This window comes from Lampris incognitus, chromosome 19 (genome assembly GCF_029633865.1).
Source record: "Lampris incognitus isolate fLamInc1 chromosome 19, fLamInc1.hap2, whole genome shotgun sequence".
Lineage (NCBI taxonomy): Eukaryota > Metazoa > Chordata > Actinopteri > Lampriformes > Lampridae > Lampris > Lampris incognitus.
The window spans coordinates 3,868,585-3,882,929 of NC_079229.1; the positions used below are offsets into that span (position 1 = coordinate 3,868,585).

Here is a 14,345-nt window from a genome sequence, read left to right on the forward strand (position 1 = left end):
CGATTGCTACTCACGTGCACAAGGAAGCCCGTCCACCCGCCATTCAGCAGCCCACAGGTCAGCTTTTCAGGAAACAAGCAGAAGAAGAGGGGAAAAAAGTTGTTGTTCCTTGTTGACTGCCATGTACATCAGTGCCCGGTGGTTCACCAAACGGCTTGGTACCACAGCCATGACTCTTCTACCTGTGATAAGACGGTCACAACTGTCAATCAGCTGTCAATCAAAGCCGAAGGGTTAACTGGCGACGCAGGGTTGCTCCAGGCTTCTAGGGGTACTTGAAAACTAGTTTAGCGTGTCATAGTTAAAGGTCACTTGAAGTGAATTTGAAACATCAGGTACTTCAACAGCCTCAGAAACTGTAAAATCCCCATCCTGTTTTTTTTCCCTCCTTCGTTTTAAATGTAGAAGACATTTACATTTACATCACCCAGGTCTGCCTAACCGTGACCAATGCCAGGCCCGATACACCACTCATCCATCATCACCCCCACCACCACCAACCCCCTAAAGCAATGTCTCCCATTTTAGTGTCCCGTATGCACTACATGTAATCCTGCACTAGATGTACAAATTTTCGTAGTGTTTTTTTTCTCTAATTTTTTTAATGTCTAATTCCAAATGGCTTGATATGTATATAAAATTTAAAAAAAATTAAATGAATGTGATGAAAACCTAACTGACCCTCTCCCTCTCTCAACGCATACTGTGCTATGCAAAAACAAACGCTGCAGACGAATCACACACACACAACGGCAGTTCTCTTTATTGTAATTTGACAGCAGGTAGGTTGATCTCATGCTGATCTCATGAATCGATGTACGTTGGCGTTGACGCATGTGGGCCAATCCGTACGCAAAGACGTCGCAGTTGACCGTCTATATTTTTGCATGTAGAATTGAGTTTTGATTGCATAACTGCGCACGGCCTCTCCTCCACAGAGAGGAAGCCCTGCTTACAAAGTGCTCGAACATTTCTCAGAGTCGGGAGGGGGGATATGGAAACACACTCCATACTGGTGGCTAACAAACATTGTTCAAACTTTTATATATATATACACAGTAATACGGAAGGTACACAGACTGTTTTAGATGGTCAAGTTTTGCTCTTGACTTTGACTGCAGGAGACCTCGGGCCCGTAAATAGGACACGGCTCAAACTGTGAGAGAAGTACGGGTCCGAGTTGTACGGATTGTGTTCAGATTCTCATCGTCATCCAATTATAGATCTGATGCCTGTGAAGCTGGGTCAAATAAGCCTTCCCTTGTGCATCCAATCATTTGGTTGTTAACTAGAATTATGACTGGGCGGTATGGAGAGAACACACTAAGCTAGAGATCACTTGGGCCCCTAAATACAGGAGGACAGTGGTATCTTCAGTATATACACAGAACACAGGAGGGCTGCACAACCTGTACAGCAAGGCTTCACCCATATTATTCAATCAGCCCTCCCATTTGTACAGCGAGTCACTTAAATGTGTTGGAAGGATGGCAGGTTATGAAGGCTTTGGCAGTGATGAAATCTTTTAGGTTTGGCTGGACAGCATAGGAAATAAAGGGTAATGGATGGTTCAGTGTCTTTTTTTAAACAAGTCTTCCAACAACCCTTCTGGCTTTTCACATCAGATGGAGCTGAAAAGGGCACGTCGCTTCAATCGGTTAAGATTACCCAGAATCCCCTGCCTCTAAATACAATCAATCTTCATCCTCAGGTCCAGACTGGGGCCTTGTTTCAAGAGTCTTAGGTTTATTTCAGTAACTCGAAACAGTACTTTGTCAACGTTATCTGACTGTGGGCGACGACTGCGTCGTACAATCAGACTTCCTCTTAGTTTGAAACTCTTGATGCATGTGAGCCAAAATCAGCTGTGATCCTTAAAACAACCACCACTCCCACATTTATCCTACCAGCTTGCTTAAGCATTCTCTCCCCACTTAAATGAAGAATTATTGGGAGAAGTCCGTCCAGGCTCCTTTAAAAAAAGAAATGGAAAATCAGCAAAAGGTCAGCCAAAGAAACTTGGGTCACCGTGTTAAAAACAAATGATGAGATTTAAATAATTTTGCACCGAGGATCGGTCGTGCAGAAATGCCCCCTTTGTTCTTAGGTAAAACACAGCCTGCAAGCCGGCCATCTCTCCGATGTTTCAAAAGCTGCATTATCAGTATGCTTGCGCTCAAAATAATACGACAGCGGTACCTTTTGAAAAAACATAGGACTTTGTTCAAGCTCACTCGAGACTTTAAAGGATTAGTAATACCACAGAAGGAGACACAAGGCTGACTGGATGCAGCATCATTAGGATCAGTGGTAGCAAGTCCAAGCTGTGTGCTGTGTAATCATTATGGCAGCAAGTCTACACTGCTTGCAGGATGAGAGGTGATGGGGGAATATTGCGTTGCGTAGAACTGGTACAAGAGGGAATCCAGCAGTCATACTAGGTCAATTAGAGGTAATAGGTCCGTTCTTCTCTGTGAGGACAGTTATAATACAACGCAAGACGATACCATACAATACTATACAATCATGCTGGTGTATTACACGCTACAGGAGAGACAAGGCTGACTTGGCGGAATTTCATAAGCATCAAAAGGATGCTCCTTTGGTCATTCAGACATGTTTTAAACAGGGTGGCTGAGCTGAATTAAACGTGTGAGTGTGGGATAATGCTGGTTTGCCGAGCTAAAATGTTCATGGTCCATGTGATGAATGTCTATATTGCTAGTTATCTGAGGGTGGGTGATGGGTTTACCTCTATAAGCACACATAAACCAGCATCCAACTTAGACAGCTTGAAAGAGTCCTGCCTTCTTTCTCCCTTTTGAAATTAACTGACGGTTAGAGCCACCAAGGCAAGTAAAAAAAAACAAAAACAATCAAAATCTGAAATGTATACCTAAAAGTAAGGCTTTCTTTCATCGACATAAAAATAAATACGTTGGCTTCTATATTTTTATAAATAAGCTGCACAAAGCATCATTTCCATAGCATTTTCCGGCGTAATTTTCCTTTGTTTGTTTCTTTTGTTCCGAAGTCCAACATGGCAGTGCACTATGTCACCCTCTCCTTTTTCCACCCGCTAAGCAGGGTGCCATCCGAGCTAGACTTCTACTATGCCAGCAACACACTGACCTATTTGTGCGCCCAATCAAAAGGATCTCCCAAGGGAAGGAAATTAAACCCTCCCGACCCTCCCACGGTTCTTATCCAACCTCAAACCCTAGCCATACCCGTCTGGATGAGTGAAGGAGAAGCAGAAGGGGCCTTTTTATGTGTGAATGAAGCCACAAAAAAAAAAAACCGAGAAAAAGATACAACATTCAGTAGGCCGAGACAGAGTCATTATCAGTGGTGCATGGCTTATTCAGCCACAGGGGTGAGTAGTAGCCTAGTTAGCAAAACCCAGGTACAGCCTGCTGAGAGAGGGAGAGAGAGAGAGAGAGAGAGAGAGAGAGAGAGAGAGAGAGAGAGAGAGAGAGAGAGAGAGAGAGAGAGAGAGAGAGAGAGAGAGAGAGAGAGAGAGAGAGAGAGAGAGAGAGAGAGAGAGAGAGAGAGAGAGAGAGAGAGAGAGAGAGAGAGAGAGAGAGAGAGAGAGAGAGAGAGGTGTCGCCAACAATGAACTAAGCTCTAATAAGTGCCCAGTCAGAGTAGGAAACTTCTCCCTTGGATAAAATAACAATTAAAGGACCCAAGTGACCAAATGACTAGTTCTTCAATAAAAGGGTTTAGATTTTGGAGAAAAATGTCTTTTGGGCAATTTCCATTTAAACTCTGTCTCAGGAGAACCAGTGGTAATGGTTGCAGAGAGGGCAAGACATTGCCTTGAGAAAAGAAGCCGGGCTTAGGATGGCCGTTGCCATTGGGTGCAAATCATAGTTCAGCTCGTTGCCAACATTAACCAGTGGAATGTAAATTCAAGGCTGATTCTAAAACAAGTATTTACCCAAGGGCAACATTCATCATACATGCACTAGGCTTGGAGAGGGCATTTGGACCCCCCAGAGGGGTTTGATCGGGCTAGCGGGTTAGACAAAGTTATCTATTGGCCTTGTATTTGGACTTGCTGGCGTCACGTGGCTCTTTGCTGGGGTTGCTCCAGTCATCTGCCTCGGCACTGGTCTTGTAATGTCGCCATGCGGACTTGTTGAAGACAGGCAGGCGTTCGAACGACTCACTGGACAGCGCCTTTCATGGGAAAACGAGAGAGAGTGAACGAAACCGCTCAGTCATGTGATCTGACGTAAAAGGCAATCAGTTAAGACGAGATACGGCGAGTAAACCTCTGAGACAGCGAACTAATGAAGACACGCTGCATCTATAATCTCTCTTGAGTGATGAGGGGTTGTGAGAACATGGGTGCCGGTCAGTCGGCAAAGCGGTACCTTCAGATAAATGACAGCGTCGGTGCCCACCCCCTCCATAGAGTACAGCTTCAGATCACCCTGGAAGTATCGGGCGTACAGTCTGGAAATTGGTAGACCGTAACCAAAGCCAGCCTGGGGGGGGGGGGGGGGGTAGAGGAAAGAATGGATGAAAGAAAGAGAGGATGAAAGACAAAAAAGGGATGGATGAAAGAAAGAGAACGGGTTGAGGGTAACAGGATGCTCTTAGTCAGGTTGGTCAGACGTTTCATCATCAGTGTTGTACATCTTTGTGTGTGTGTGTGTGTGTGTGTGTGTGTGTGTGTGTGTGTGTGTGTGTGTGTACCAGCGGGACAGCTCCAGGCTCAAAGCTCGGTGTAGGGGCGGTGGAGTACATGTAGTTGAACAGGCGATCTATCTTCCGAAGAGGAACACCTCCTCCTCTGTCACTGATCTGGAGAGAGATATAGAGCGAGAGAGAGAGAGAGAGAGAGAGAGAGAATGATACACACAGATGAGCCAAAACATGACCACTCAACTGAACAGCGTTGATCATCTCCAAACAAGGGCACACGTCAAGGTCTGGGTAGATGAGACGGTAAGGGAAGACTCAGTTCTCGTAGTCAGCGTGTTGGGTGGAGGAGAAACGGGCAGGAGGAGTAAAGACCTGAGCGACTTTGACAAGCGCCAACTTGTTACGGCCAGACGAGGGCAACGCATCTCAGCACAGCGGGGCAGATTGTGGAGGGCTTTCTGTCACGAGAATCACAGCCGGTTTATCGAGATCTGGATCTATCGGTGCGTCACACCGTTCAGAGGTGACGGTTAAGGACGTCGCCATGGTTTCTGTTGGGTACCTGATGTATTCACATACTGCCTTAAGTTGTTGGTGTAAAAGAGCATTTCATGGGTGACAGTTTTTTGGGGGGGGGGGTTACCTTGCAAGTAATCCCTGTGAGTTGTTTTGGCTCTATCTCCATGGATACAAAGAGCGGGGCTTTGGGTCGCTACCCGAGAAAAGGCCTGCAGGTATGGTGAAGGGATTTGTGGAAGTTTAGTTCACCGAGATAATCGTCACAAACGAACCCCCCCACCGTAGCACGTTTTGAAGCATAAATATCACTGATGCGAGTGAAAATACAACACTGGGCTGCTCCGCCGGACACAGTACTTATATCCAACATGTCTTTGCTCTGTGGCGTCAACGCTTCAAAGTTCACAATATGAAAGGACGGCTTTATTTGGCAGAACAAAACTTACAATTCTTGTGAGCTTGTGGTGACTACAGACCTTATGTGAGGCGTTTTAACAAAGAGTCCATACACCCTTCCCACGCACAACGACCCGAGGAAACCGACGGCTCAAAAATGCTAACTTACGTCAGGGTTTTAGGGCTAAAAACTGGAATACACTATCGGAAATGCTAAGAAACATGGCCACGGTGTCAAAAGAAAAAATAACTGTGTGTGTGTGTGAGACTTACTTTTATAGAGAGGTCCTCTTTACCCAGAGTGACTTGTGTCTTCACTGGGGGTAACCCCTCGTTACTGTTCTCATGAAGCTCAACTGTGGCCCGCATTGAGTTCTACACACACACACACACACGCACACACACTGCGAGTTAACTTACAGTCCATATTACCGTCACATGACATATCTAATTACAATAGACTTCCTGGTTGTTGAATGAAAAGGCATCATTGTTACGCTGCGTACCTTGAAGAGCTCAAACAGCATGTGGAACAGGTGAGAGGGGACATACACGGCGTGGATGGGCTTGTTGGGGGTCTTCACTGCGACACAAGAAGAGGGGGGTTAGATGACCCCCGATATACAGGCACACATACACCAAGCTAGCAGACGTGAGCCTGCATGCACCTGTGCATTTGCACACACGCACACATGTACATACACACTCACAAATGGATGACACATAAAAAGACATGGACTCAGTCCCAAGAACAGAGCACACACACACACACACATTCTTGTACTTCTATCATTGTGAGGACCCCCTCATTGATTACACTCACTCCCTAGCCCTTAACCATTAGAACTACGGATCTAACCTCAATTCAAGTCCTAACCCTAAAATAGACCCTTAAGAACTGAGGACGGGCAAAAATGTCCTCACTGATGGTTAAACGCTAAAAGTGGACAAAGATAGAAGTACAAGAACACACGCATGCAAACTCGCTCTTAAGTTAATGAGACACCGCATTCTGCACATTGTAATCAGGGCAGCACTAAATTAAACTCTGCTCTGCAACTGCAAGGTCCACACACAAGAACAACAAGACACGCATGTTTTCCACGGCTGCTTTCTTGTGGGGGAAAACTGCTTTTTTCCAAAACAACAACAAAAAAAAAGGGCAAGACTGGGAGAGAGTATTGGTGCCCACTCCAACTGAAGAGTTCTTGATGAAGTTACCAACAGGGATCGGGGGGCAAGAAAGTCATGTGTCACTTTTACCGAATATTTTTAGGCTTGAATATGAATAATACACTGCAGACAAAAGGAAGACGGGAAAGTGAAATGAATACAGGTATACCACGGGACATGTGGGAAGACATACTAGACACTGAAGCAAATCTAGCAACCGATTCAAACACATGGAGGGAATTCAGATGAAAGGTCATTACGAGATTCTTTCCAACACCAGAAATAGTGGCTAAAATGGATCCAACATACTCAAACAAATGCTGGAGAAACTGTGGAACACAAATTGGCAACCATACCCACATATTTTGGACATGCCCTACATTAAGAGTATTTCGGGAAGAGGTGTTTGAGGCACTTAAAGAAGTATTCCAGCAAAACTTCACAAAGACCCGAAGACGGCATTACTGGGATTAATGCAGAAGAGCTAAAAAATACCTCTTAAGAGTAATAATACTAAATTAAACTTATATAGCGCCTTTCTAACTCTCTACGTCACTTACAATAGTAATATTTTACCAACAGCAGCATTAAACGCATCACAATTAAGTGGTTAAAACCGGCCCCCGACGCATCATTTTATGGACGGAGAAAGCACGGCGGGGACTCCGTCAGATGGAACGTACTCTCTGAGACTTCAGAGAGACGTGTTTAGTAGACGGTGGGGGCCCGGCCAAGGCTACACGGAGACAGTGATGTCTTCTAAACCCCTGTATACAGTCGGTATCATGCATGCATCTCCACCTTCCCAACTCACCTTATCTGCTCATGCATGTCCACACAACCACACCACTACACACATTCATACACAACTCCCCTCCCTGACCCCCACCCCACCCCCCTTTCCTTTATTTAATTATTCACGCCTTTACACTTCCAATTGAAGTCATGTATTTTTTTGTTTTACTTTTTTATTTTTTTAACTTCCTTTTGTTGAATTATCTGTAAACCATAGAGGTACAGCGGGGGGGGGGGGGGGGGCAGCAGGCAAAATTGTGAATTTGGTTGTTGAAATTGGAGTAAAAACGAAGTCGAAAAACAAAAGCAAAAGGCAAGGCGGGACTAGTCTAGCGGGCGGGTAGCTAGATGGACAGACATTACACAGCAGCGAAGATCTCTTACTGTTGAACTCCTCCACTTTGAAGTCGGGGGCAGCCAGGTAGTACTTCTCACACAGCATCTTGGCCATACCGTAGGCATCTGGAAGCGGGGGACACACAACACCGGTGAAGCAGACGTCAGAGCCGAACGGCTCACTTGGCTCTCTGTTACTTGTCACCAAGTACTACTGGTCTTCCGAGGGTCTAAATAACAACCCAGGCTCGTGCCCCTGCCGCGTTCCCATCAGCATGTCTTCGTTTACACGGACGGCGGCCGGCTCTGCCGCGGCCCTTCGGAGAACACCGGGATCAGGTGCGCAGGCCGTTTTAGTCAAATTTGGCCTCGGTTTTGTTTGACTTCTATCCTCGCCGTGAGGAGGGGGTGTAATACTGCACATTTCAATGTTGAACTTGCGTCACAGTTGGGCTACAGAAATATTTCAGTGCAGCAGAAATGTGGATCCAAGGGAAACAGTATAATAATCTCCAAGCTGACGGAGGATATCCTGGCGACCCCTCGCTTCCCTTCCAGTCTTAGCTCCCGTGACATTTTCTTAGTAGCGCACTGCTCCCGACTGCCCGAATGTGACGCGGCATGTTATTCTAAGTGTTTTGTGAGCAGTCGCATGGATTTCAATTGTAAATCAGCGATGCGTTGGGGTACATTTCTACAAAGTACGTGTTTGGTGATTGGTTTTGGTTTTTTTTGGGGGGGGGGGGGGGATTTTCCCCCTTTATCCCCCCCCCCCAATTGTATCCAGCCAATTACCCCACTCTTCCAAGCTCCGCCCCCTCTGCTGATCCAGGGAGGGCTGCAGACTACCACATGCCTCCTCTGACACATGTGGAGTCACCAGCCGCTTCTTTTCACCTGACAGTGAGGAGTTTCTCCAGGGGGACGTAGCACGTGGGTGGATCACGCTATTCCCCCCCCGAACAGGTGCCCCGACCGACCAGAGGAGGCGCTATTGCAGTGACCAGGACACATACCCACATCCAGCTTCCCACCTGCAGACACGGCCAATTGTGTCTGTAGGGACGCCCGACTAAGCCGGAGGTAATGCGGGGATTTGAACCGGCGATCCCCGTGTTGGTAGGCGACGGAATAGACCGCCACGCCACCCGGACGCCCGTGGCGATTGGCATTTAAAAGCACTGAAACGGGGAACTTGCCTCTGACGACCTCAGCCACGTTGCAGGTGGGATCGATGCTGCCGATGTGTTTGGGGTGGGCCGGGTTGGTGTCGTTCCCGAACAGGAGAGCTGAGCAGAAACAAAGGGCACAGGAAAACCGTTTCTTGCCAAGTCTTTCAGCTGTTACGGCAAAACAATTAATCATCTCCGCACGTTAAGTTAAAGAAAAGCAGAAGCGGCAAGTAATACATACACGCACACCCACCCAGCCCGAGTTTCATCACAGACACACAGAAACGAAGAGAGAACTCCCTTTGGCCGTCTGATCGACTGCCGCCGAGTTCTTCTGAAGACCCCCATAACAGATGGATTGCAAATCCCCCACAAACATATCGATTTACCATCCAAACAAACAATTCCCGCTTGTGAGTAAACCTCTGAAGGTAAATTCAGTTTTGCGGCACAGCAGCAGGTGAGCGATACTCACTGTGCTGGTTGATGAGCATGCGGAAGGAGATTCGGTTGGTGTAGAAGCGATCCAGGAAGTACTGGATGTTGCTGCTGATGAAGGGGTCGAATCCAAACTTCTCCTTGTACTCTATGACGCCCTGAGCCATGGTGGGGACCACGTCATTATGGCGGTTACGGATTTCTATCAGCAACTCCAGAAAACTGGGGCGGGTGCGAGGATGGAAGGAGGGATGAGTCGAATTAAAAGACAGGTGGCCGACTGCATGCCCGTTTTACCTCTTAGCTTGTTTGTACCCATGCACGAGCGCAACTGTGGTTAGTACGAGATGTTAGCTCGAAAGTTAACACAATTAAAAAAAAAATCAACGACAGTTCAAACGGAAACAAATCTGTGACGTCCGTGTGTGACCAGCGTTCATTTGCTACCTCGTTTAAAACCGAGCCAAGACGTTAACGCACAACTGACATCAGCAATCACCCCACATCCCTTTAGTTTCCAGGAGGTTAAGAAATCCTCATCTGCACAGTTCTTATCAGCGGTAACTGGGCCTCTGAACAGACTTCCTGATCCAAAGTCCTACCTGTGTCCACCAGTCACACAAGCGCTATCCCTCACATGGCTATTGTTGTGGTATAAACACACACACACCGCTACCTGGGCAGGCAGCAGAGGGGATTAGTTACGGCGCGGGGAGGATTCAAGATGAGGACACTCAACCAGTAAACAGTGGATGGATTTTTAACATGCGGGAACTAACAGCATGTGGATATCCACACTAAAGTGGGGGGGGGGGGGGGGGGAGTACACATCCATTTATCCCACTGTGAAGATCATGAAGCACCGTTCAGGGTTTCATCACTCACTCATTCAGAACATGCGGGTCCTCCGGTTTCCTGTTCTCGTACCCCAGCAGCTCAACAAAGCTCTGCATGTACCTGATGAAACACACACACACACACACACACACACACACACACACACACACACACACACACACACACACACACACACACACACACACACACACGTCAACAGGGCATTTCCATGTCATGTTTACATTAACACAAGTCCTAGGTACTTACCTTGCCTCCCACCCCATGACCCTCAAACTCGGAGGTTTGAGAGAAATCCCTTTTTGCAGGGAAGAGCCCCGTCACGGTTGTATCAGGTGCACAGGAAGGGACTCACCATTTCTGGACCAGTCTGACGGAGGGCTGGCTGAGCAGGTTGTCGGGTAGCAGGTTGACCTCTCTCATGGTGTTGGCCAGTCGCACCGGTAGCTCCTTACGCAGGAACATATACGACGTCTTCTCACAGGCATTCTCCCTGCCTGAAGAGGAGAAAAGTCTTGCATCTGTAACGGCTGCGGTATTAAATCCCTCTACAGCGAGGAAGAGAATCTCATTTCATTTTCTTAGCACTAGTAAATCCTGTTGTTTTGCAATAGTCAAGACAGGGGACCAATATTCTCCTTCTCGCTCGCTCTCGCTTTCTCTCTCTCGATTCAATTCAATGGGCTTTATTGGTATGAAAGTTTTACAACAATGTTGCCAAAGCATCAAAAACACAGTTTGAACGGTACACAATAACACTAATAACGAACATCAACACATCTCTCTCTCTCTCACTCATTGTGTGTGTGTGTGTGTGTGTGTGTGTGTGTGTGTGTGTGTGTGTGTGTGTGTGTGTGTGTGTGTGTGTGTGTGTGAATTTCACTGAAAAAATCTACCAGTATTTGACCTGGACTAGCATATAGGGGAAACTATCACCTCAAACTAAGCTAGCAGACAGATTCTTAATTACTTCATGCCAACATCAGGTTATACTAGAGTCCAACAGAGGAGTACTGATGGATCCTGCGTCTCTCTTACGGCAAAACAAAATGTGAGATCACCTGAAAAGGTAGCAGCAGGTTTAGGAAACTGAGCTGGACCGAAAACACAGAGACGACCCAGTGCAGCTCCTAACTTCTCTTCTCCAAAGCTGGGCTTTCTGAGAAAACTGCGGTTCTACATCCTTTAAACCAGCGTTTCCCAACCCAGTCCTCAAGGAACCCCTATCCTGCAGACTTTCATTGTAACCCTGCACAGTAGGTAGCCCTGCTTGTACTTAACCAATCATCTCACAGCACTTAATCATGCAAGGTGTGCAACGTCTGACATAATTCATTGCTAACTACAAACAGGTACCTATCCAGGGTTGCAAAGAAGATCTGCAGGATAGGGGGTCCTTGAGGACTGGGTTGGGAAACACTGCTTTAAACTGTACGTCCAATGTCACACACGTGGACAGATTAAACACACAAAACAGAGATGCATGCGCATGCGCACAACACGCAACTCCTGCAGAGAAACGGCACACACACAGTTCGCAATAAAGCCGCACTTGCTCCGTGAAGAAGGTCTCCGGTTCCCAGAGCCGAACACGGGAAGGAAAGTCAACCCCGAGCACCGCAGCTGATGCAAAGAAACCCTTGTGGTCTCCCAGCTGGTGTAACTGCAAACCTGTTGAGCTCAGTGAAAACCTGCTGACTCGAGGGAAACACTGGACATGTGGACGACCACAGGCATCCCAGATAGCTGGAGGCTCGAAGACGGCCGGGTCACACAAGACCTGGCAGGGGGACGACAAGGACGGGTGCTGCCATGCTTAACTGATGGGGAGACGCTGCGAGGGATCCGGCGGCTGAGACCGGAAACGTGAAAATGTGGCAATCGGGGGGGAGAGGGGGAGGGGGGATGATCACACCTGAGGCGATCCTTCAACGTGACTCGTTAAGCAAACACCGCATGTAGCAGCACTTGTGGCGGATGACGGAGAGACCCGACCGGTGGGGTGCCCCCCCCCCTTCGCGAAACCGTCCGTCCGTCCGCTTTCTGCACAGCTTGGCGTGTAAATGACGTCACGTCGCCGCCTCCTCGACTTCGCGTCCTTCAACGCCTCGCGCGCTCCGGAGGAACTTTGCTACGGCGCGGCCTCGAACACTTTGAACGCTGTACCGCCGGTACGGCCCCGTGCCGCGCGCCACGCCGGATCGTTACAAAGTATAGTATGTCATGGCAGCGTGTCAGTCGGCTACGCCTATTTATAGCCGCCCCCCCGAGGGGGCCGACCGGGCTCCGGCGCAGGCAAACGGGGTGAAAATGTGAGCACGGTTTCCCGCAGCGCACGTAAACAAAGGCGCTCCGCTCCGCTCGGCTCGGCTCGGTTCGGCTCCTTCCATCACCCCCGTCGGCCGCCGCCGCCGCCGCTGCCGAGAAAAGGATGCAAGATGACAGAAACCCGACGAGCCACCCGGGAGCAAAACAACACGCCGGGTGGGGGGAGGGGGTGGCGGCTCGTTTCCTACTTACCGAAATCCAGAAACTGCTTGATGGAGAGCGGAGACGGCGAGAACCGGGAGTAGTACTCGATCTTGTGATGCGTGTTCTTCAGCAGAGACACGAAGAGCCTCATCGTGGCAAGTTGACGGCGTGTCCGCGAGAACGAAATCCACCACCGCCGCCGCCACCTCCTCGTCCGGGAATACGGGCGGCCTGACTCGTTGTGCTTCGCCGCCGCCGCCGCCGTCCGCATCTGACGGTAGACTCGCGGTCTCAGGCGCGCGTCATGTCTTCCGCGCGGCTAGATTGGGGCAATCCTGTGATCAAAGACGACTAGGCTGTCCGCGAGCTTCCCTGTTGCGACATCGCCGCACACTTCACACGGCACGTATGGGCGGCTCAACCACACTTGACCCAGGTCCGCTGCAGCGGCCCGACGAGAGAGAGAGAGGGAGAGGCACGTCCAGCTGCGCCATTGGAGGAAGTGCGTGTCACTCACAGCCCACATGACCGCGCATTCAAAACCTCCGATAACAACATAGCTGCATGCAAACCGTCCCCCCCCCTCTCTCTCTGTCTGTCTGTCTCTCTCTCTGTGTGTCTCTCTCTGTGTGTGTCTCTCTCTCTGTCTCTCTCTGTCTCTCTCTCTCTCTCTCTCTCTCCCTCTGTGTCACTTCTTCATCTTGCGTCTCGAAGCACCGACCCACAACTTGCTGCACAAAAGCAGCGCTGGTGTTTCGCTTCCTACTGTAGTCGGTGTAATTAATCTATGCGCCGGAGGTTTGGATGGAAACGCGTCCGGGGAAATGTGTGCAGACATAACAGAAATGTTGCAGATTTATTTTTGTCGCTACCGCTGCTCTTGAATTTGGACCCGACTGTAAACTGGTTCGCGTTCATTACTTCCTTGTTTTATCTGAGAGCGCTTTCTGCCAAAAAGGTGTCGGGATAGTTGTGCCAGTGTTATTTGCTCTACTGCCATCTAGCGGTACGTGACGGGTACTACTACCGAAGCGCGTTTTCACGGGGCGAGCGAAGGAAATAAAGGAGATGGCGCAAATTAAAACGTGTATGGCGCTGTGAAAACATGCTTTAAGGCCTCCATTTCACTGTTGTTGGGTTTTTTTTTAATACGTCAATATGGTAGTAGGACTCAGTTTCCCAGGATCCTTTGATTTCATTCAAAATATGAGTTTCCGCTTGGGGTACGATCGTGGAGTTCCACAAGCCCGAGTGAAGGTGCAGACTGTTTTTCTACACTGATTAGGCAAACATCTGTGGAGACTCGAGCCATCACACACTGCTGTGGGATGGCATCCCATTCTTCAACCAGCATTTGGCGCAAGTCAGCCAACGTGGTTGTGTTGGTCACTCCGGCACGAACAGCATGCTCAAGCTGATCCCACAAGTGTTCAATGGGGTTGAGGTCAGGACTGCTGGCAGGCCATTCCATCCTCTCCACTCCCAAATCCTGGGGGTAGTCTCTGATAAACCCCGCTCTGTGGGGGCGAGCGC

General features: G+C 48.7%; 1 protein-coding gene across 3 annotated transcripts; it reads right to left on the reverse strand.

Annotated features, from left to right (window-relative positions):
* Positions 1-745: 745 nt before the first annotated feature.
* On the reverse strand, positions 746-13,290 carry pdk3a (pyruvate dehydrogenase kinase, isozyme 3a). 3 transcript variants are annotated; one of them, XM_056299919.1, is made up of 12 exons: positions 12,861-13,290; positions 10,696-10,888; positions 10,371-10,442; positions 9,523-9,707; positions 9,075-9,164; positions 7,924-8,001; positions 6,078-6,154; positions 5,845-5,946; positions 4,708-4,815; positions 4,383-4,496; positions 4,065-4,185; positions 746-1,972 (listed from the first exon to the last, which is right to left on the reverse strand). In XM_056299919.1, exons 1-12 carry the CDS (start codon positions 13,081-13,083, stop codon positions 1,947-1,949), a joined length of 1,389 nt encoding a protein of 462 aa, XP_056155894.1. In that variant the 5' UTR covers positions 13,084-13,290; the 3' UTR covers positions 746-1,946. The 3 variants fall into 3 exon arrangements, with proteins under 3 accessions (XP_056155894.1, XP_056155896.1, XP_056155893.1); XM_056299921.1 differs by lacking the exon at positions 746-1,972 and having other exon boundaries at positions 3,204-4,185; positions 10,696-10,837; XM_056299918.1 differs by lacking the exon at positions 746-1,972 and having other exon boundaries at positions 3,204-4,185.
* Positions 13,291-14,345: the final 1,055 nt, after the last annotated feature.

What these genes read in the sequence shown, in the direction of transcription:
- pdk3a (XM_056299918.1), bottom strand. Translation starts at nt 13,083, where the DNA reads ATGCGGACGGCGGCGGCGGCGGCGAAGCACAACGAGTCAGGCCGCCCG. An exon ending in TGCTGTTTGAGCTCTTCAAG is followed by an intron (nt 5,947 to 6,077) that starts GTACGCAGCGTA and finishes GTGTGTGTGTAG; the next exon opens with AACTCAATGCGGGCCACAGT. An exon ending in AGCCTGGAGCTGTCCCGCTG is followed by an intron (nt 4,497 to 4,707) that starts GTACACACACAC and finishes CCCCCCCCCCAG; the next exon opens with GCTGGCTTTGGTTACGGTCT.